At 44.4% G+C, this 24,826-nt stretch overlaps 1 protein-coding gene across 1 annotated transcript in view; it reads right to left on the bottom strand.

Moving 5' to 3' along the window:
• The window catches only part of LOC126184957 (pleckstrin homology domain-containing family G member 7-like), a 196,878-nt gene that overhangs the window by 117,032 nt on the left and 55,020 nt on the right, over positions 1-24,826 (bottom strand). The window contains exon 4 of the mRNA XM_049927632.1: positions 11,992-12,108. Within this exon, the coding sequence (XP_049783589.1) occupies positions 11,992-12,108 (117 nt within the window). The remainder of the gene's footprint in view (positions 1-11,991; positions 12,109-24,826) is intronic.

Below are 24,826 nucleotides of genomic sequence, written 5' to 3'. Positions count from 1 at the left end.
GACATGCTGGCCCTTAAACATTCTTCAGTCTCTGATGAATGTCTGCCGGTGCTTGTCCTTCAATAGCCAAGAAAAGAATAACATCACGCTGGTCCTGTTTGGACACATTTGGTAATGACGTCACCATAGTTCACGTTTCCGCATTTATCACACGCACGTCGGAAAGACACGAATGCCACACCAATCTCTTGTCTATATATCGGTGCTTATATAATCCTATCAGCGTCACGCTACGTTGCATATACGTTGCAGCAACGTCATCAAACGGAAATTTTTTGATTGCCTCTTATAAACTCATAATAACGTCAGTAAAACATCTATCATTTCACATAAAACTTTCATATTATGGTTCAAATGGCTCTGAGCACTATGGGACTCAACTTCTGAGGTCATTAGTCCCCTAGAACTTAGAACTAGTTAAACCTAACTAACCTAAGGACATCACAAACACCCATGCCCGAGGCAGGATTCGAACCTGCGACCGTAGCAGTCTTGCGGTTCCAGACTGCAGCGCCTTTAACCGCACGGCCACTTCGGCCGGCTTCATATTATGTTTTTTTTTCTTCTCTTTTCTGGAAAAATTTACTCCCAAAGCTATGCAGTGTATAATACTAACATCTTATCTCCTTTCTGAACTCAACGTCTCACTTGTCATACGGGCCACCAAATGGGAATTTGGAATACACAAAATGGAAACCATTATAGCTACGGTCCTGTCGTCATCTGATAGTGTATGTCATGTTACATTACCAAATAATGTGTGTATAGTGTCTGTTCGAAGACTGGGAGTGTGAGAAATAATTGAACAGTGAACTACTAGCCTTTTGTTTTAGTGAGTAACTTCTTTGCTAAATAGTAGTGTACACTGGAGGTGAACCGAATGAAGTATCAATATTTTCTACAAACTAGCTTTGTATTCGGAAGGGTGGATTCCAGTTTTCATACGACCGTCCTTGTTTAGGTTTTCCATGGTTTCCCTAAATTACTTCAAGCAAATGCCGGAATGGTTCTTATATAAGGCCACTGTCGACTACCTACCCCATCCTTGTCAACTTAGACCTGTAAGTATGTAAATGGCTCTATGTATAAAACATGTTATTTTTATTGTTCTTAATTTACAGCATCGCAGTATGTCCAATATCCTTGTAAAAGTGATCTACAGACGAATAAAACTACTATTACTACTACCAACGACAACAACAAATACATCGACTGCGAACAGCCTAATAGACATAGTTTAACTGCAGAATGAGATTTTCACTCTGCAGCGGAGTGTGCGCTGATATGAAACTTCCTGGCAGATTAAAACTGTGTGCCCGACCGAGACTCGAACTCGGGACCTTTGCCCTTCGCGGGCAAGTGCTCTACCAACTGAGCTACCGAAGCACGACTCACGACCGGTACTCACAGCTTTACTTCTGCCAGTACCTCGTCTCCTACCTTCCAAACTTTACAGAAGCTCTCCTGCGAACCTTGCAGAACTAGCACTCCTGAAAGGTAGGAGACGAGGTACTGGCAGAAGTAAAGCTGTGAGTACCGGTCGTGAGTCGTGCTAAGGTAGCTCAGTTGGTAGAGCACTTGCCCGCGAAAGGCAAAGGTCCCGAGTTCGAGTCTCGGTCGGGCACACAGTTTTAATCTGCCAGGAAGTTTCATATCAGCGCACACTCCGCTGCAGAGTGAAAATCTCATTCTGGAAACATCCCCCAGGCTGTGGCTAAGCCATGTCTCCGCCATATCCTTTCTTTCGGGAGTGCCAGTTCTGCAAGGTTCGCAGGAGAGCTTCTGTAAAGTTTGGAAGGTAGGAGACGAGGTACTGGCAGAAGTAAAGCTGTGAGTACCGGTCGTGAGTCGTGCTTCGGTAGCTCAGTTGGTAGAGCACTTGCCCGCGAAAGGCAAAGGTCCCGAGTTCGAGTCTCGGTCGGGCACACAGTTTTAATCTGCCAGGAAGTTTCATAGTTTAACTGCTTTGCTATCTTGTGTACCACAAATATTTCTTAGTCTCTTGACATGAACAATGTGTATATTCGCTTAATTAAAACTAGGATTCTATCGTTGTCGGAGGCACTACACCTTTCCACGCCATTTTGATCATTACAGTCTCTTGGAGAACAATATCAAATTTAGCCCAGGAAAACTATGTATCACCATTATGAAGGAATTTTAATGAATTTGTAGTTCCTAGAGACGCAAGTTCAAGCGACACAGCAGTGTATTTTAAGCTTCAATGACACGCTGAATTTACCTGTCTCGGTTTTCAAAGCGATACCTTCGGACACGGGAACAAAAACTTCTACTACTGTAGAAAATATTTTAATGTCACCGTGAAGTGGTCATCTTGATTTGTGGCCCTGGATCATGAACCCTCGACTTTCTCGGCCATGAGCTGAAGCTTTCGCCCTTAGGTACCTCGTCAGTTTTGTGCAAAGAATTACTTTAAACTGGATACAATTACCTAGCCAAAATAGAAATAGTTGTTGTTTCCTTAATTTTTCTGGTATTTTAGTTTATCTTACCATGCTCGGCAACTAGCCTGGAATGCAATTCATCAGTCTTTACCTTGTTCAAAAAATGGTTCAAATGGCTCTGAGCACTTAACATCTGTGGTCATCAGTCCCCTAGAACTTAGAACTACTTAAACCTAACTAACCTAAGGACATCACACACATCCATGCCAGAGGCAGGATTCGAACCTGCGACCGTAGCAGTCGCGCGGTTCCAAACTGAGCGCCTAGAACCGCGAGACCCTTTACCTTGTGCTGCTCCTGCCCGTCGTTTGTGTTTATAACGGAAATATCAAGTGATAGTCTACGGCATTTAACACTTCTTTAAGTAGTTCAAGGAAATTTTTCCAAACCTTTGGAAGCAGGCGCATTCAGTGTATATTTCCACCTCCGTTTTAGGACGCACGCTTTAAGTGCATTTGCTCCGAAGGCACTAGCGTGAATATTACGAATAAGATACATTAATAACTTGAAGAGGTGTTAGGAATTTAGTAGCTTGGGGAACGCTTGTGGATGAAAGGGAAAAAGACAACGATTTCACTTTGCTTACATAACCTTTACGGAAAACATTAATCTCACGTAATCAACACTGACGGATAACTGGCAGGCGGTGTAATGGAGTTGAATGGACGGAGACTAGCCTGCTAATACGCGTAGTCAGCTGAGCGACGCAAACTAATAAGGGATGAACCAGATAGCGACATGTAATTCGCAGAGTCTACTGAAATGTAACTGCGAGAAACAAAGTGATGCAATGAATTTGCGTTGTTACCAGAACATTAAAGTATTTTAGGAGGAATAGTAGTTAGAAACAATTTGAGTATGTTCATAATGTTCTATACAGGGTTATTACAAATGATTGAAGCGATTTCACAGCTCTACAATAACTTTATTATTTGAGATATTTTCACAATGCTTTGCACACACATACAAAAACTCAAAAAGTTTTTTTAGGCATTCACAAATGTTCGATATGTGCCCCTTTAGTGATTCGGCAGACATCAAGCCGATAATCAAGTTCCTCCCACACTCGGCGCAGCATGTCCCCATCAATGAGTTCGAAAGCATCGTTGATGCGAGCTCGCAGTTCTGGCACGTTTCTTGGTAGAGGAGGTTTAAACACTGAATCTTTCACATAACCCCACAGAAAGAAATCGCATGGGGTTAAGTCGGGAGAGCGTGGAGGCCATGACATGAATTGCTGATCATGATCTCCACCACGACCGATCCATCGGTTTTCCAATCTCCTGTTTAAGAAATGCCAAACATCATGATGGAAGTGCGGTGGAGCACCATCCTGTTGAAAGATGAAGTCGGCGCTGTCGGTCTGTAGTTGTGGCATGAGCCAATTTTCCGCGGGCTACGCGTGAAACTTGCCCGCACGCGTTCAACCGTTTCTTCGCTCACTGCAGGCCGACCCGTTGATTTCCCCTTACAGAGGCATCCATAAGCTTTAAACTGCGCATACCATCGCCGAATGGATTTAGCAGTTGGTGGATCTTTGTTGAACTTCGTCCTGAAGTGTCGTTGCACTGTTATGACTGACTGATGTGAGTGCATTTCAAGCACGACATCGCTTTCTCGGCTCTTGTCACCATTTTGTCTCACTGCGCTCTCGAGCGCTCTGGCGGCAGAAACCTGAAGTGCGGCTTCAGCCGAACAAATCTTTATGAGATTTTCTACGTATCTGTAGTGTGTCGTGACCATATGTCAATGAATGGAGCTACAGTGAATTTATGAAATCGCTTCAATCATTTGTAATAGCACTGTATGTACTGAGTTTCATATGTCTGTCTGATCTGCATAATACAGAAGGATCAGGAGCACATGTATTATTTACTGCTGCCTTTACTAACCTGAAATGGACTGATATAATTTTCAACGTTATAAATTAAATTTTCATGATCGATGTTCACTATATTCAATTCACTTTCCAATTGTACATCCACTTTCAGCTTGTCTGAGGTCGATGTGGCTTTCTTTCATAATGATAAGAAACAGTTCATCACCTTCGTGTATTTTCACTCTGTAGACATGATATGCGTATGTCATTATATGTTCCTTCAACCCTGCACCAGAGTTCATCAATCGTAGTAGCCGGCGAGTGGTTGCGAGCCACTCTCTTGGCAGTCCATGATCAGATGTGTTCAATAGGGGATATTTCTGGGAACGTGCTGGACAGGACAACAGTCTAACAACTTCCGTATCGACTTAGATTAGGACAGATCGGGCAACATGCAGTCTTACGTTATTTTGTTAAAAGATAAGGCCAAGGAGATCTCAGAGACTGTGTACGTCCACCGACTTAAACACTTCAGAAATGTAACGGCTTCATTCCAAATTTCTGCCTATGAAAACCAGAAAAGATCGTGTTCTGTGGCCAGTGGCACCTCATACCATCGTCGTATGATGATGATGAACTCAGTGTCAAAGGTATGTAACAATACTGACTGCCGTGTTGACAGTTCGTGGTGCTCCAGATATCGACGCAACTGTCCATGTGGATACTTGTCTTGCTGCAAACAAGGCCAGCCCATTTCCTGACTCAAAACGCGTGAGGTGCCGCAGTGGTTACCACACTGGACTCGCAATCGGGAGGCGGACGGTTCAATTCCGGATCCTGCCATTCTGGTTTAGATTTTCCACGATTTCTCTAAACTGCACCAGGAAAATGCCGTGATGGTTGTTTTGAAAGTCAAATCAGATTTCCTTTCCTATGCTTGAAACAGTAGGAGCTTGTACTCCGTCCATAATGACCATAATATTTTTTTCCTTCTTCCTTCCTAACCGAAGGTACAAGACGTCGCTGTACGAACCTACACGACAGACCTATAAATACGTCTGTCCTCTCGGGCGATAGTCGTGTGGGGTCACTGAGCTCCTGGATGTCGTTGAGTATAGCCCTCCAGAACCTCGGTTCCATGTTTGCATGACAATCGTGTGATTCCGACCAAAACAAGCAACAGTGTTTTGACAGGCCACGATCGCGCAGTTGTCGAATTTCGACACGTGCTGGTAGACGTTGCTCCCTCTTACATGATGTAAAAGCGATCTCCCTACAAACAAACAAAATTCAGATGCCGTCTGTGACTGAGAAAGATGATAAGTTATCTTAACTTATATATAAGATGCAGACAGAGTCACTCCCATTTATTTTACGTCGTTGCGCTGAAATACAACATTTGAGTATCGAAGCACATGGTACAATTTATGCCAATTTAACGATTATTCGATTATTGCCTATCACTTTCGTGATGTTGCAGTTTTAATGATGAGTCCTCGCAATTCAATGTTTTCTTTCATCACTTTTGTGATAACTGATATCCATCTCCATAAGTACTGACAGCATTAATTCACGATGAGTACACGATTATCACACAACAAATTGTTTCCTTTATCACTTTTGTACGAAGAGATATTTACCTTAGTAAGTACTGAAAGCATTAATCTATGATGAGAACATGGTTATCAACACAGAATCAAATAAATGTAATAAAGGGGTAAATCAAATAATCGGAAAAAATTGTAATGAAGGAGAAATACAGGGTGCGGCATCGAAACGCACTTACATACTTACTACTCGGCGCAACACTCCTTGAAGATTGTAGAATCTTGGCTGCCTTGTCACCTACCTCCGTTCTTTACTGTCCACTGGTTTCCTTCTCCAGTTCTTGACTGCCACTGGTTTGAAGCCCTCCTCCATATCTTCAGGCCACCTTTTCCTGGGTCTTCCTCTTCTCCTTCTTCCCTCGGGCTTTCCTATAAACACTTTCTTAACACTTCCAGTTTCTAGCATTCTCTGCCCAGCCCATCTTATTCTTCTATGTTTGTTTTCTTACTACAACAGTCATCTGTCCAACAAATGTCTGTAGTTCTGCGTTTGTCCTTTTTCTCCAGCATTTTTCCTCACTCACTGCCCCAAATATCTTTCTCAAAATATTCCTTTCCCATCTCAATAATCATCCTTTCTCCTTTGTAGTCATCACCCAGCCTTCCGATCCATACATTACTAAATGTCTTAATATAGTCAAATATGTTTTGATTTTTGTATTCCTACTACCATTTCAGGAATTGAATATATTCTACAATGAATAATAGCATCGACTTCAACTGCTATCCTTTCGTGAATATCTACTGCTGTCCTGTTACCTTCTGTTATTATCGAACTTAGATATTTAAACTTTTCCAGTCTTTGCTACTCTTTCAAAGTTATTTTTATCATAGCCTCTCCTCTATTCCCACCAGGATCTTCCATTATGATCTGCTTTGTTTTACCCATATTCACTTCCAGTCCTAACCTTCGCGCTGCTTTTTCCAGTGCTAGATAATTATCCTCTGACATTCTTTGCAATTAATGCCACATCATCAGCGTATACCACCACCTGGACCTGGTGATTAAATATTATTCCCCCTGGGCTTGTTGGCACGTGGCGAATTACCTTCTCTTGTGCTAAGAGTAGCGCAAAGACCACATGTCCCTGCCACAGCCCTCTTCCTGTACGGAACTTTCCTGACAACTCTTGCTCTGTTCTGATCTTGCAGATTGTTGCATTCATTGTAAATTGTGTCAGCCTCACTAATTTTAGCGGAATTCTTAACTCTTTCCCACTTTGGAAACCTGTATTTGAGCTGGTCAGTGATGGATTGTCAAAGATGCACTTCCTCGGACGACGTAGTACACAGGGCAGTGGAGTAACCGTGGCTGCCATAGTGGTTCCTTCATCTTCGGAATCAAATCAAAGTCACAAGGACTTAATTCCGGGGAGTATGGTGGATGGTACAGTACTTCCCAGTCCCATCGACTGAATAGAGGAGCCACAGCTTGCGCTCTATGCTCCTGCGCATTGGGTTGGGTTGTTTGGGGGAAGAGACCAGACAGCGAGGTCATCGGTCTCATCGGATTAGGAAAGGACGGGGAAGGAAGCCGGCCGTGCCCTTTGAAAGGAACCATCCCGGCATTTTCCTGGGGCGATTTAGGGAAATCACGGAAAACCTAAATCGGGATGGCCAGACGCGGGATTGAATCGTCGTCCTCCCGAATGCGAGTCCAGTGTACTAGCCACTGCGCCACCTCGCTCGGTTCCCGCGCATTGTCATGCAAAATGATGGGTGGGTTGCGCAGAAAGTGTCACCGCTTCTTTCGTAAAGCTGGTCGCAGTTGATGCTCCAAAAACGAACAGTAATACGACTTAAGTCCTTGTGACTTTGATTTCATTCCGAAGATGAAGGAACCAATTCGTGGCATTCGCTTCAGAACTGTTCCAGAGATTCGACAGGCAGTAGACCGCTCCATTCGCACCGTCAACAGAACAGGCTCTACTAACGGTTTATTACGCCTTCCACATCGCTGGCAACGGGTTCTACACAACGCTGGTGACTACTTTGAAGGACAGCAACAGATGCAAACATGTAACTCTTTTGTATCGGTTGTGAGTAAATAGTTGCCACTATTTAAGTTCCAACCGGCGTATACACTTCTTCTTTCCCTTTATTTATATTCGGATCCCAAGGATCATTTTGGGATCGTGCCTTCGAACCTTGCTGATTTTCTCCTCTAGTTTAAAGTAAAAGGCATGCTTCTATTTATCATCCGAATCGTCTATAAGGGCACAGGCAAACATCACCTTAACACTGAAAAATTTTGTCCTAAATCTCAAAGAATACAATCTGTCTGTAATTGTTTTGAAACCTATATCTTTGCCTTCATTGAGCTACGTATAAGAAAGCCAGTACCGTGATGGCCTGTGTCCCTTCCACTAGACGTCAGTACATGTTCCCCCAGTGCAGTCAATTCCTGTCCTTTCCACCTTATTTTTCATAGTGCAACTATTTCCACTTCATACTTATCCATTTCTTTTCTAATTTCTTGCAATTTTCCAGGTGTCCTAAGTTTCTTCATATTCCAGGTGGCTATCATGGTATCCATTTGGCTTCCCATTAACCTTTTTCCTTGGCAGGTCATTATTCTGTAACACGTATCCTTCCGATGTTGATGTGTGCCATTTTACTGGGTGTGGTTGTTAGCCACACGCCAAACCACCGACCTGGAAGACTAGGATTTTCCTTTTAGGTTTACTCCCCTCGGGGTTTGGCTTCCCTATGCCTGCCGACCCCAGAGCCCTGCCCCCCTCCCCCCCCCCCCCTTCCCAGCGCAGACGGTTGTCTGGCTCCTCTGTTGAGGTTCGACTGCAGCCGTGCATAATTTTCGTGTGTTCTTGCACATTCCCTACTCCATACTGGACGCTGTTGCGCACAATTCACACGCATGGGTGGAGGAAGTGTTCTCTTCGTGGGCAGAGAAAACACCTATATTACAGGTCGTCTGTTCCTCGCATCCCATGGTTCTGCACTGACAATGTGGGCGTTTAAATAATCTGTTTGGGCTAGTATATAAGGCCTAATCTTCAAAGAGATGAAATTTACTCATTCAATTTTGTCAGAATAAGGGCTGCCGTCTTTTGAAGCTCATTGTTTATTCTCTTCATAACATTTCTGACCGCAGCTACACATTAATTTTCCCATTCCTGTTGTAGTCCTTGATGTCGAGGTACATATTGTCCCATTTACTACAATTTAGAGCGGTGTGTAGCTTTGTGTTTGTACCACATTGTTCCGTTAAGCAGCTTATCTGCTTGGATAGCTCTTGCTGTTTCCACAAGGAGTAACTATTTCGCAATTCCTTGATTGATATCAGTGGCCCTGCAAGTCTCTCGAACGATGTATGTAGGAGGGCTACACATTACTGAAAGTACTTTATACATGTATAACTACAAGTAATACATTGCTTACAACTGGACGTCGTCTGTTAGAAACAGTGCGTTCTCCATCGACAGCAGACTTCTTCGTTGGGACTGCCACGAGAGGTCTTTTTATTCCATGAGTGTTAATATTGCTCAGCGGATCGCCCGAACCACTGGGAGTGTTTTTAATTGAAGTGGGATACATTTGAATGCCACGGACAGCTAGGGAGACAAGGACAGGTCTCCGCTTTCTTCAGTAGGCCTTATACACTGAAGAGCCAAAGAAACTGGTACACCTGCCTTCTGTCGTGTAGGGCCCACTCGAGCACGCAGAAGTGCCGCAACACGACGTGGCAAGCGCTCCACTGATGTCTGAAGTAGCGCTGGAGGGAATTGACACCATGAATCCTGCAGAGCACTCCATAAATCCGTAAGAGTACGACGGGGTGGAGATCTCTTCTGAACAGCACGTTGCAGGGCATCCCAGATATGCTACTTAATGTTCATGTCTGGGGAGTTTGGTGGTCAGCGGAAGTGTTTAAACTTAGAAAAGTGTTGCTGAAGCCTCTCTGTAGCAATTCTGGGCGAATGGGGTGCCGCATTGTCCTGCTGGAATTGCCCAAGTCCGTAGGAATCCACAATGAACATGACTGGATGCAGATGATCAAACAGGATACTTACGCACGTGACACCTATCAGAGTCATATATAGAAGTAACAGGGGTCCCGTACCTCTTCAGCTGCACACGCCCCACACCGTTACAGAGCCTCCACCAGCTTCAGCAGTCCCCTGCTGACATGCAAGGTCCACGGATTCATGAGGTTGTCCCCATATCCGTACACGTCTATCCGTTCGATACAATTGAGAGTCGTCCGACCAGGCAACTTGTTTCCAGTCATCAACTGTCCAATGTCGGTATTGACGGGCCCAGGAGAGGCGTAAGGCTATATGTCACGCAGTCATCAAGGGTAGACGAAAGGGCCTTAGGCTCGGAAAGCCCATATCGATGATATTTCGTTGAATGGTTCACACGCTGACACTTGTTGATGGCCTAGCATTGAAATTTGCAGCAATTTGCGGAAGGGTTGTACTTCTATCACACTGAACGATTCATTTAATTCATCGTTGGTCCCGTTCTTGCAGGATCTTTTTGCGGCCGCTGCGATGTCGGAGATTTGATGTTTTACCGGATTCCTAATATTCACGGCACACTCGTGGAATGGTCGTACGGGAAAATATCCACTTCATCGCTGCCTCGGAGATGCTGTGTCCCATCGCTCGTGAGCCGAGTATAACACCAAGTTCAAACTCACTTAAATCTTGATAACCTGCCATTGTAGCAGCAGTAGTCGATCTAACAATTGTGGCAGACACTTGTTGTCTTATATGGGCATTACCGACCGCAGCGCCGTATTCTGCCTGTTCACATACCTGTATTTTTGAATACGGATGCCTATATTAATATCTTAGTCGCTACAGTGTACAACTGAGGTGCTTCAGGTTCTCCCGTAGCTGCGCAGTAACAACTGTTTCTCTTCCTCAATACACCCCACAGACAAGTAGCACGCCTTGAGGTTCAAGAATTTTATTTTTGTTATTACAGATCCGGGGAGTTAAACCAAGATCTCTGTTCCCTCTGACACACAACTTTCCATCGCCGAGCCGCATGGTGGTCGCTCAAACATGCACAGAGGTAGCGGTCAAAGAGGACTGGCAGCGCTAACCACTCCCCAGCTCCGAAGACACGGTTTCGCCAAACTCACACCCAGCCGAAGACACTTTTATTTGGCACGACCCAGGAAGCGATGTCGCTTATCGTATGTCACTGAAGTCGAGAGTATTGCTCCCCGGCATGCAATACAAGTGATTTGATGGCTTTTGACTTGTTCTGTTTGGTTTTAGATTCTTCAACATGTATTTCTCCTCCTGAGTAAACGATGGGATCTTATCACGTGTGATACATTCTTTAGTTGTTCCGTGTCTGCTCGTAGAAGTAAACGTGTGGCTTTTGATGTAAGGTTTTCTGCAACATTTGATGCAGACATGGGGGAACAACTAATTTTATACCAAGTTCACCACTGCAAGTGCACTTCTAGGTGCAGGTATTACTGCTGGTTTTAGTTGAGAATGTCTGTATATCAAAATCCTACTTCTGAAGAGTCGTTTTGGCCACCAAAACTTAATGTATTATAAATGTACACTGAGTTTAATGATTGGTTTCAAAGTATGACACCCACTTTCTGACCCTAGTCTCTTTAATCTTCCTCTCTCTCTTTTTTTCTTTAAATCAAGAAATGCCTGACACTCACAACTACAAACAGCATGGTCGCATGAAAAGTTAACGCAGAAATGAGGGAAATGAACATCGAAGTTCCCTTTCCATGTACATGTTCTTCATATTTTCTGCATGTTGCTCATTAATTGTACGCCATGTTGGTGTGTGTGTGTGTGTGTGTGTGTGAGCGTGTTTTCGATTTACACGTATGTGGTGGCTGAATAGATGTGTCCCAGACGAATAAAAAATGAAATTACAGTCAACGGTTCAACTTATACTGTAAAAAAGCAATAACAATTTGAAGAATTCAGATCCAAAGTGCTTTCCTTTATAGTCAAATACATTTTTTAATAGTAGGTAAGAAAATCACTATTGCGAAGACATATATGGATTGAAAATAAATGAAAGAGTTCTTAGTTTTCGAGGATTTGTTCATCATTACTCTAATAAAATAGAAATAGCATGAGAGGCTTACCTTTTCGAATTCGCAGAATTCCACGTGCCTTCTTAGGGTCTCTAGATAATTTAGAGCATTGATGTAGTTCAGTGCATAACAGTGGTATGCTTGTGAGACTGAATCAGCCTGCGAACTCTGGAAAGGAAAATAAGAACTTCTGTGAGTGTCTGTAAGTTACTTTAATGCGTGTTGCTTCAGCGGAGGAAAAAGGTACTTTCTTAAGGTTGTTAAAATTTTTGCTTTAGTGGAACTAAGTTTTAATCCATGTCTGTTTACGGTTGCCGCACGAGCTTTGTGTGCTGCTTCTTGTTACCTTAACGAGGTGCGCAGGCGTAGCACAGCGAAGTTCCTCCTCTGGAGTGTTAATACATGTTGTCTCAAAATATACAACAAATGTTTTAACATACTTTTAAAGGGACGGCACCTGAAGTAAAAGAGATGTGTTGTATGTACTATAAAGAAGCAGTACATCTTCTTCCGTACGCTCATTTGACTGGGCTGTAATTGTTAAACTGATGATACAAAAAGAACAGATCACCGGTTCGAGTGACTACTTTTGCGGTACTTCCAACTAAAAAGCCTTTACTAGTAAATTGTTTAAATTACGTTCAGTTTAATTTCAGTCACATGGCCTAATTGCTTATTTTTTCTTTTAGGTTTTGGTGGTACATCCTAGTAAGTGTAAAGGGTTTTTCTTAATGCTATCTTGGGTCTGGTCACCCCAATAAAAATTGTGTTTGCCGGCCGCGGTGGTCTAGCGGTTCTAGGCGCTCAGTCCGGAACCGCGCGACTGCTGCGGTCGCAGGTTCGAATCCTGCCTCGGGCATGGATGTGTGTGATGTCCTTAGGTTAGTTAGGTTTAAGTAGTTCTAAGTTCTAGGGGACTGATGACCACAGATGTTAAGTCCCATAGTGCTCAGAGCCATTTTTAAAATTGTGTTTGTCGTAGATGGAGTATTTTAATTTTATTTATTTTCATTTTGTCAGGAAGGCTCAAACTAATGAACTAATTAAGAGGTCAGATGCGGTATTTCTTATTGCATGAACAAAACATTCGATTCGGCTTGCAGATCACGAAGAATTAAACATACTTTTAGACAGTGTAGAATATTCTGGTGTATGTCTACGAGCTTTGCAAACTCTGCACACGATAATAGAGGCAAGAATGTAAGTGCTGTTGGAACGACTAACTCGCATAATGTAAACCACTAAATGATCTTCATGGAGACGAAAATTGTCCAGGAAGGACTCACTAGTGTCACCGGCATACGGGACATTAACCGTTAGTGAATGCCGTCCGCGTACCCTATAGCCGTTTCCACTGGTGCAAAGGTCCATCTGTCCAGCAACACTTCCACGGGAAAACCTATCGACTATGAGGCTTGATACAGTATCGTAATCTGTCGCATGAAGAAACGAAGCCATACCCAACTTTACCAGTCAAAGATATTATTCGCACGACTACGTAACGGTATCGTCCTGCTGCTGAGATGAACACTATGAGCCTATGGATATGCAGGCCATTTACACCGAACTGGTTGGCATATCGTAAGGGCTTCTATGGCTCTGAGCACTATGGGACTTAACATCTATGGTCATCAGTCCCCTAGAACTTAGAACTACTTAAACCTAACGAACCTAAGGACAACACACAACACCCAGCCATCACGAGGCAGAGAAAATCCCTGACCTCGCCGGGAATCGAACCCGGGAACCCGGGCGTGGGAAGCGAGAACGCTACCGCACGACCACGAGACGCGGGCGAGGGCTTCTAGGAGCAGATATCGATCAATCCTGAATTTATTGGATAGCCTTAACGACAAGAACATCTGAGGACTATCTCGGCCTAGTTAGCTTCCATTCTGAAGACTATTGTAAACGGCACGTATCCAGGCAATGCGTTTCTGCCCCATAGTGTGGCAGTGGTGTTAATATTCTGTCGAAAAAAAATTGCAAAGTCCTCAGTAACAAGGTTCATTTTATTGACAAGTGAGCTGACAGGTACTTCATCATTATAGAAGTATATGATAAAAAATTTAGAACAAATTAACCACGCATTTCACAGTAAACTGCTCCCTAACAGTGGCATCAATACGCAGTGTAGTGTACCCCCTTCTGGCGGCAACGAAAGCCTGTAGTTTCGCATTTAAACGATAATAAAAGTGTCGAATGGTATCCTGCGGTAGATTGTCCCAAGCATCTTGCGCCTTTTGTTTCAGTTCGGTAATGGTTTTCGCAGGCACGGTTGAACGAGTAAGCTGCCGCTTCATCATGTCGCATTCATGTTCAACTGGCGTGGGATTTGGCAATCTTGATAGCCGAAGCAGATGATGTACACTACGAAGACCGCGTTGCGTCACAGCAGCCGTATATGAACGTGCATTGTCCTGCCGGAAAAGCACATCACCTTCTTTTCGTAGAGAAGACAATAACACAGGGATACCGGCCCGTGCAATGTAGCGGGCATTAATTATTTTGTCACACAGAACTACCAAATGTGACAGCGAGTTGTAACTCATGACACCACACATCACGAAGCCTGGAAGGGACCTGTTTGTCGTGGGCGAATGTTCTCTGAAGTAGCAGCTCACCATGTCTACACTACGCACGTGTACGTCCAACACTCGCACGCAGAAGAATCCTACTGTCGTCACTAAGGCCAACACGGCACCATTCCATTCTCCAGTCAATTCTTTCACGACACCAGAGCAGCCTTGCTGAACAGTGTCGTGGTGTCATTGATATCCTGTCCGCCCCCGATAGCTGAATGGTCAGCGTGACGGATTGTCAATCCTCTGGGCCCGGGTTCGATTCCTGGCTGGGTCGGAGAATTTTCTGCGCCCAGGGACTGAGTGTTGTGCTGTCCTCATCATCATCCTATCATCCTCATCGACTGCAGGTCGCCGAATTGGCGTCAAATTGAAAGACCGGTACCTGGCGAACGGCCTGCCCAGCGGGGGCACCTTGCCATACGATTAAAAAAATAAGTGATATCCTGGACAGAGGCCAGGCCACGGTTTCTAACGGTCCGCGATCACACAACAGGTGCAACATACTATATCCATGGGTAGTCGGATATCGGTCGCATGTGTGAACTCCGGAAGCCAGCAGGCGGGACACCCCAGACTGAAGATAGACGAGCGAAACGTGACAGACAGACTGCGGGCAGGACAACAGACCAGGACAAGGAGAAAGACCCTAGACAACGAGACACTAAGCGCAACCTTCGCCACAACGTTGACAACAAGGCCAAGAGCAGCGGAGAGACAAATCTAAGAAGCGACCAAAGGGAGTAACTGGCTGCCAAGCAAGGTAGCTATCAAGTGGTCCTAGTATAATGTAGATAGATCCGACAATATTAAGCGCGAACGCTGAACTGACCAGCTGTCCGAGCTGCAGCCGCCTATACACTAAAGCGACAAAAAATCGTGGGATACGGATATGCACATATACAGATGGCGATAGCATCGCGTAAACAAGGTATAAAAGGATAGTGGATTAGGGTAGCTGTCATTTGTACTCAGGTGATTCGTGTGAAAAGGTTTCCGACATGATTATGGCCGCAGGATGGGATTTAACAGACTTTGAACGCAGAATGGTAGATGAACATTCCATTTCGGAAATGGTTGGGGAATTAAATATTCTGAGATCCACAGTGTCAAGAGTGTGCCGATAATACAAAATTTCATGCATTAGTCTCACTATGGACAATGCAGTGGCCGACGGCCTTCATTTAACGACAGAGGGCAGCGGCGTTTGCTTAGAGTTGTCAGTGTTAACAGACAAAGCAACACTGCGTGAAACAACGACAGAAATCAATGTGGGACGAACGAGGAACGTATCCGTTAGGACAGTGCGGTGAAATTTGGCATTAATGGGCAATGGAAGCAGACCTCTAACGCGAATGCCTTTGTTAACACCGCGACATGCCTACAGCGCCTCTCCTGGTATTGTGACCATATTGGTTGGGCCCAAGACTACTGGAAAGCCGTGGTCTGGTCAGATGAGTCCCGATTTCAGATGGTACGAGCTGATGTTCCGGCCTTCACATCAATGCTGGGAGAATGTACGTTTTACAGAATATCCATGCGGGCTTTGAAAAACAAAAGAGCGTCAAAGGGCGCAATGGGAGTCGGCATTCGAATTTACCTATAAATAGCGGCGCGAGACCAACAATAGTTCACAGTCTGGTCGGAGTCCAGGTAGCGAATACACACAACAGCAAACTTGCAGCTCCTGGAGAACACGTACGTGTCGGTCATCGAAAAACTGTGAGCAAAATGGAAGAAACAATTCGTCTGACTATCCGGAGACCAAAATGAAATGAAGCTGGTCATAATTGTTTTGGCTCGGGAATGTATTTCTACATCTACATACATATGCCTACTCTGCAGGTTGCATTTAAGTGCCTCGCAGAGGATTAATCGAACCACATTCACACTAATTCTCTATTATTCCACTCTTGAACAGCGCGCGGAAAAAACGGACATCTATCTCTTTCCGTGCGAACCCTGATTTCTCTTATTTTGCAGTGATGATTGTCTCTACCTATGTAGGTCGGCACCAACAAAATTTTTCGCATTCGCAGGAGAAAGTTGGTGACCGAAATTTCGTGAGATGATCCTACCCCAACGAAAAAGAAGCCGGCCGCTGTGGTCTAGCGGTTCTGGCGCTGCAGTCCGGAACCGCGGGACTGCTACGGTCGCAGGTTCGAATCCTGCCTCGGGCATGGGTGTGTGTGATGTCCTTAGGTTAGTTAGTTCTAAGTTCTAGGGGACTTATGACCTAAGATGTTGAGTCCCATAGTGCTCAGAGCAATTTCCCAACGAAAAACGCCTTTGTAAAAAAACAAACAAACCCCAAATCCCGTATCATGTTCGTGACACTATCTCCTATATTCCTCGATAAAACGAAACTTGAAACTTCCTGGCAGATTAAAACTGTGTGCCGAGCCGAGGCTCTAACTCGGGACCTTTGTAAGGATCCTACACTATGCAGCAGTACTACAAAAGAGGATGGACAAGCGTAGTGTAGATATTCTCCTTAGTAGATCTGCTGCATCTTCTAAGTGTTCTGCCTATAAAACTTGGTTCGCGCTCCCCACAACACTTTCTATGTGTTCTTAGCAATTTAAGTTGTTCATAATTTTAATTCCTAGGTATTTAGTTGAATTTACGGCCTTTAGATTAGACTGACTTATCGTGTAACTGAAGTTTAATGGATTCCTTCATTATTTAAGGCCAACTGACAATTTACGCACGATACAAATATCTTATCTAAATCATTTTGCAAGTGAGTTTGATCTTCTGATGACTTTGCTAGACGATAAACGACAGCACAATTTTCAAACAACCTAAGACGGCTGTCAGATCGTCTCCTAAATCATTTATATAGATAAGGAACAGCAGAGAGCCTATAACACTACCTCGGGAAACGCCATAAATCACTTTCTTTTACTAGATGACTTCCTGTCACTTACTACGAACCTCTCTGACAGGAAACACGAATCCTGTCGCATAAATGAGACGTTATCCAACAGCTCGCAATTTGATTATAAGCGCTTGTGAGGTACGGTGTCAAAAGTCTTCTGGAAATCTAGAAATACGGAATCAATTTGAAATCCCTTGTAGACAACACTCAACACTTCGTGTGGGTAAAGAGCTAGTTGTGCTTCACAAGAATGATGTTTTCTAAATCTGTGTAGACTATGTGTCAATAGACCGTTCTCTTTGAGGTAATTGATTATGCAAGAAAACAATATATGTTCCAAAATCCTGCTGCATATCGACGTTAATGATATGGGCCTGTAATTTAAAGGATTACCCCTATTGCCCTTCTTGAATACTGATGTGACCTGCGAATGTTTCCAGTCTTTTGGTACGGGTTTTTCGTGGAGGGAGCGGATGAATCTGGTTGTTAAGTATGGAGCTATTGCATCAGCATAATGTGGAAGGAACCTAACTGGTATACAGTTTGGACCAGAAGACTTGCTTTTACTAAATGATTTAACTTGCTTCACTACTCCGATGATACCTACTTCTAAGTTACGCATACTGGCAGTTGTTATTGATTCGAATTCTGCAATATTTAGCCGGCCGGAGTGGCCGTGCGGTTCTAGGCGCTACAGTCTGGAACCGAGCGACCGCTACGGTCGCAGGTTCGAATCCTGCCTCGGGAATGGATGTATGTGATGTCCTTAGGTTAGTTAGGTTTAATTAGTTCTAAGTTCTAGGCGACTGATGACCTCAGAAGTTAAGTCGCATAGTGCTCAGAGCCATTTGAACCGTTTTTGCAATATTTACTTCGTCTTCTTTGGTGAAGGAATTCCGGAAGGCTGTGTTTAGTTATATTGCTTTAGTAGCACTGTCATCGGTAGTATTTCCATTGCTATTGCACAGAGAAGGCACTGATTGTGTCTTGCCGCTAGTATACTTTACATACGACAAGAATGTCTTTGGATTTTCTGTCAGGGTTCGAGACAAAGTTTCTTTGAGGAAACTATTATAAGCATCTCGCGCTGAGTCCTCGTACGTTTGTTTCTGACGAAAATGCAATATCGTTGTTAGATTAGTGTGAGTAAGAAAGGTCTGTCTAAGTGAAGTAAATTCAAACTGCCCTACAGACATTCAGTGTTAGTCGTGATGCCAAACATGTTAGTCGCTGGTTGCTATTAAGAGTGCTACGTTACTGCCAAGAACGTTGCTAATGTTAGCGCAGAGACTTTAACTGATGACTTGCTCGCTTGCCGAAAGTAAACAAGTCTTCGTCGCGCTAACATATTGATACCGTATTAGTTCTGTCGAATACTGCGAAACTGTTGGCAAGACGTGTCTTATCACTCGGTGTCGGTTTGTAAGCAAATTACATGTTAGATACATCATTTCAACGATGTTTTGTTATAATGGTGAATTAGTTTACACTTTGCAGGCCATTTAATATAATGAATTTGTAAACCTGGCTGCATGCTGCCCATTTAGTGCTGTGCATGCAGCGTGGCATTACAGTTCAGTTACAGCATGTCTGGAGTGATAGTTGAGGTAAAACGATAAACTTCTCTAATATGACAAAAATCTCGAAGATGGTTATATGCGGTATTACGGTCTGATAGGTGAGATTTTTGAGACTGTGTTGGAACATCTTTCTCCAATATTCTTCAAATCATCAATTGGTGTTTGACGGAGGGTGCATGATCTCCCAAAAATATTTCCCACAGACCTGTTCCATTCGAGGAAAATACACGGGGAGAAGAAGATACGTACACCATTTTATGTCCAGAGTTTCCCTAATTCTATTTCTTAGCCCACTATGCGTGAGGTAATATGTTTCTCGACTCATATGGGAACATGAGCTCTGAAGGTTCCGTGCGACGCACACCAGCTTTCTCATAGTGTCTCCCATTGAGATGCTCTCGCGCTGACTGAACAAATCTTTGACGAAACGCAAAGGACTTTCTGAAACTACGGAATGTTAAGAGTGCCAAAATGACAAACGAATGGTTTGGGAGCGACCTCCTTCGCGGTTGAGTTACATGTGCTTGGACTTATACCTGCTTAGAATTCTTACGATAAATCTTAAACTTGTATCTGCCTTTCCCGGTGACCTGTCAACTGTGCCCACTGAAATTTGCGCCTAGTGTAACTTGTGCTCAGGAGCGGTTGGGGAAAGGGACACTAATCCCACTCTCTGAACTTCGCAACTTGCCCAGCAGGTAAACGAACCGAGGACTCTTACGTGGTGTTTTACTTTACAACAAATAATGATGACAAGGAGCTCTGGAGATGCTCAAACACTAACTGTAATGCCCAAATGTTTATAACTGTAAGTGATCATAATTTGTTGTGATCTCTTTTTCTCCTGATTCACAATCTTATGTACTTCTGAGAGGGCGTCATATGAAACTCGTTTGATATAAGCATCGTCTTTGGCAGCAAGCATTCCTAGGGAATACGTTTGTTTCTTACTTTCATTCTCTTTGTAATATACTGGGAAGCTTCATAGTGGCCATATTGCTTAACGCGGATGGTCGATGTCACTTCCATGTCGAATCCTCGTATAAGCACCAAACACACATGGCGCACTAACTGAACACTACGAAAGTTAGAGTCGACCTAAGGGTGTTTGTTCAAGCGGTGATCCACTGGGGTGAACGAAGACATTCAGAGTGCAGATAGGCCATGACTCAGGGGCAGCGTTTCGCCTTGGGAAAAAAAAAAAGACTAGGTAAAAATGACTATCTATATACCTCCGTACGAGCCTTAATTTCTCTTATCTGTCTTCGTGATCCATACGCGAAATGTTCGTGGGCGGTAATTGAATCACTCTGCATTCAGCTACAAATACCAGTTTTTTAAACTTTCTCAGATGTGTTCCACGAAAAGAACGTCGTCTTCCCTCCAAGGTTTCCAGATTAAGTTCACGGAGCATCTCCGTGAACCTACTGGTAACGAATCTAGCAACCCCACTCTGATCTGCTTCGATTTATACCTTTAATCGAACCTGGTGGGGATCCAAAACACTCAAACAGTTCACAGGAACGTGTCACATTAGTGTTTTATACGTGGTCTCGTTTTTACAAACGAACCACACATCCCTATAATTCTCTCAATAGACTGAATTCAACAAATGCCTTTCCTACTATCGCCGTTACGTGCTCGTTACATTTCATATCGCTTTGCAACGTTACACCCTGGTATTTAACTGACAAGACTGTCAAATAGTACACTACAGATGATGTATTCGAACATTGTCTTGTATCCTGCTATAGTCACTCAACGGTATCAGCTTCCCGTGCACCACTCCATCATCAGAAAACAGCAGAAGACTGCTGTTCCCCTGCCCGTCACATCATTCATGTACGCTGAAGAGCCAAAGAAACTGGTACACCTGCCTAATATCGTGTAGGGCACCCGCGAGCTCACAGAAGTGCCGCAACACGACGTGGCATGGATCCACTAATGTCTGAAGTACTGCTGGAGGGAATTGACACCGTGAATTCTACAGAGCTGTCCATAAATCCGGAAGACTACATCTACATCTGCATCTACATCCATACTCCGCAAGCCACCTGACGGTGTGTGGCGGAGGGTACCTTCAGTACCTCTATCGGTTCTCCCTTCTATTCCAGTCTCGTATTGTTCGTGGAAAGAAGGATTGTCGGTATGCCTCTGTGTGGGCTCTAATCTCTCTGATTTTATCCTCATGGTCTCTTCGCGAGATATACGTGGGTGGGAGCAATATACTGCTTGACTCTTCGGTGAAGGTATGTTCTCGAAACTTTGACAAAAGCCCGTACCGAGCTACTGAGCGTCTCTCCTGCAGAGTCTTCCACTGGAGTTTATCTATCATCTCCGTAACGCTTTCGCGATTACTAAATGATCCTGTAACGAAGCGCGCTGCTCTCCGTTGGATCTTCTCTATGTCTTGTATCAACCGTATCTGGTACGGATCCCACACTGCTGAGCAGTATTCAAGCAATGGGCGAACAAGCGTACTGTAACCTACTTCCTTTGTTTTCGGATTGCATTTCCTTAGGATTCTTCCAATGAATCTCAGTCTGGCATCTGCTTTATCGACGATCAACATTATATGATCATTCCATTTTAAATCACTCCTAATGCGTACTCCCAGATAATTTATGGTATTAACTGCTTCCAGTTGCTGACCTGCTATTTTGTAGCTAAATGATAAAGGATCTATCTTTCTGTGTATTCGCAGCACATTACACTTGTCTACATTTAGATTCAATTGCCATTCCCTGCACCATGCGTCAATTCGCTGCAGATCCTCTTGCATTTCAGTACAATTTTCCATTGTTACAACCTCTCGATACACCACAGCATCATCTGCAAAAAGCCTCAGTGAACTTCCGATGTCATCCACCAGATCATTTATGTATATTGTGAATAGCAACGGTCCTATGACACTCCCCTGCGGCACACCTGAAATCACTCTTACTTCGGAAGACTTCTCTCCATTGAGAATAACATGCTGCGTCCTGTTATCTAGGAACTCCTCAATCCAATCACACAATTGGTCTGATAGTCCATATGCTCTTACTTTGTTCATTAAACGACTGTGGGGAACTGTATCGAACGCCTTGCGGAAGTCAAGAAACACGGCATCTACCTGTGAACCCGTGTCTATGGCCCTCTGAGTCTCGTGGACGAATAGCGCGAGCTGGGTTTCTCACGACCGTCTTTTTCGAAACCCATGCTGATTCCTACAGAGTAGATTTCTAGTCTCCAGAAAAGTCATTATACCCGAACACAATACGTGTTCCAAAATTCTACAACTGATCGACGTTAGAGATATAGGTCTATAGTTCTGCACATCTGTTCGACGTCCCTTCTTGAAAACGGGGATGACCTGTGCCCTTTTCCAATCCTTTGGAACGCTACGCTCTTCTAGAGACCTACGGTACGAGAGGGTGGAGATCTATTCTGAACAGCAAGTTGCTGGGGAGTTTGGTGGCCAGCGGAAATGTTTAAGCTCAGAAAAGTGTTCCTGGAGCCACTCTCCAGCAATTCTGAACGTGTGGGGTGTATACCATTCGCCTGCTGGAGTTGTCCAAGCTCTTCGGATGCACAATGGACATGAATGGATGCAGGTGATCTGGCCGGATGCTTACTTACGTGTCACCAATCAGAGTCATATCTAGACGTATCAGGGGTCCCATACTCTAACTGCACACGCCCCACACCATTACAGAGCCTCCACCAGCTTGCACAGTCCCCTGCTGATATCCAAGGTGCATAGATTCATGAGGTTGTCTTCATACCCGTACACATCAATCCGCTCGATACAATTTGAAACGAGAATTTTACGACCAGGCAACATGTTTGCAGTCATCAACAATCCAATGTCGGTGCTGAAGGGCCCAGGTGGGGCGTAGAACTTTGTGTCTTGCAGTCGTCAAGGGTACACGAGAGAGGGCCTCCGGCTCGGAAAGCCAATATCGCTAATGTTCCGTTGAAGAGTTCGCACGTTGACCCTTGTTGATGGCCCAGCTTTCAAATTTGCAGCAGTTTGCGGAAGGGTTGCACTTCTGTCACGCTGAACGATTCTCTTCAGTCGTCGTTGGTCCCGATCTTGCTGGATCTTTTTCCAGCCGCAGCGATATTGGAGATTTGATGTTTTATCTGATATTCACGGTATATTCGTGAAATGGTCGTACGGGAAAGTCCCCACTTCGTCGCTACCTCGGAGATTATGTGTTCCATCGCTTGTGCACCGGCTATAACACCAAATTCAAACTCACTTAAATCTTGATAAGCTGCCATTGTAGCAGCAGTAACCGATCTAACAACTGCGCCAGACACTTCTTATCTTATATAGGCGTTACTGACCGCAGCGCCGTATTCTTGCTGTTTCCATACTCACATACCCGGAAACCTATTACGTAAGCTCGTATCTTCGTTAACAGTCTGCGGTGTGGCACCATGTCAAACTCTTTCCGAAAATCTAGGAATATGGATTTGCCTATTGCTCTTTATCCATAGTTCGCAGGATATCATTTGAGTAAAGAGCAAGCTGAATTTCGCACGAGCCATGCTTTCTGAAACCGTATTGATTTATGGAAAGGAACCTTTTCCGCCTGAAGGACTGAAGAATTCTGCAGCAAACCTATGTTAAGGATATTCATCTGTAATTCTGTGGGTTCATTCTCTTACCCTTCTTATATGTAGAAGTCTCCTGCTCTTTTTTCCAATCGCGTGGGACTTTGCATTGGGCGAGAGATTCGCGATAAATGCAAGCTAAGTAAGGGGCCCATGTGCCCGCCCGGTTTGCCGCGCGCTGTAACGCACTGCTTTCCGGGCGGGAAGGCGCGCCGGTCCCTGGCACGTATCCGCCCAGCGGATTAGTGTCGAGATACGATGTGCCGGCCAGTTTGTGGATGGTTTTTGGGCGGTTTTTCCATCTGCCTCGGTGAATGCGGGCCGTTTCCCCTTATTTCGCCTCAGTTACACTATGTCGGCGACTGCTGCGCAAACACTTTCTCCACGTACGCGTACACCATCATTATTCTACCACGCAAACACTGGGGTTACACTCCTCTGGTATGAACGTTCCCGGGGGGTCCACTGGGGGGCGAACTGCACACTAACACCATGTTCGGTGTGGGGCAGCGGAGGGGTGAGTGGACTGTTGTAGATTGTTGTGGAGTTGTGTACCACTGAGGCTACGGCGGGGACGAAGCCTCTCCGTCGTTTCTAGGTCCCCAGTTCCATATAATACAGTACAATACAAGGGGCCCACGCCCCTGTCTTTCCCACAGACCGACTTCTGTGGCTATTCAGCATGTGTTCCTAGATACCTCACGATTGTAACTGATTCCACTGATTCCAGCGTGTCGATGCCGATGGCGTTGTCAGACGATATCGGGTCTTATCGTCTTTTCACGCGCATTACGTAACATTTATTTATGAGGAAGTCAAGTTGTAACAACAACAACGACGCTGTACTATTGTACATATAAGTAATTTTTTTTCATGTGATTTTTCGATAAACTAGTGTAATTGATGTTCTGCTTTCATTTCTTTTTTGTTTCATGCCATTGTGTTAAGAAAACTGTTAACGAGTTTCAATGTGAAAATTAACGTTTATGTCAAATGTCAAGCAATATTGTAACAAATGTTGAAACTGCTGTAAGATGTTTAAAATTGTAATTGTGCGTCTGGTCCATACGTAGGCAATGTGTTAGGATATGTAGAATGCAAAACCTCGGGTGAATACCCTGTCTGTAAGGGATGGATGGCAGGCGAGCGCGGGAAAATGCACGCGGGCGTTGTACGGCACAACGGGCTCAGCAGTAGCATTGGTCTGAGCACACCTTCTGGATCGAGGAGGCTCTCCT

The sequence above is a fragment of the Schistocerca cancellata genome, chromosome 4, assembly GCF_023864275.1.
Source record: "Schistocerca cancellata isolate TAMUIC-IGC-003103 chromosome 4, iqSchCanc2.1, whole genome shotgun sequence".
In the NCBI taxonomy this organism is placed as follows: domain Eukaryota; kingdom Metazoa; phylum Arthropoda; class Insecta; order Orthoptera; family Acrididae; genus Schistocerca; species Schistocerca cancellata.
The sequence above is the reverse complement of the archived record's forward strand: the minus strand, read 5'-3'. Positions and strand labels throughout refer to the sequence as shown.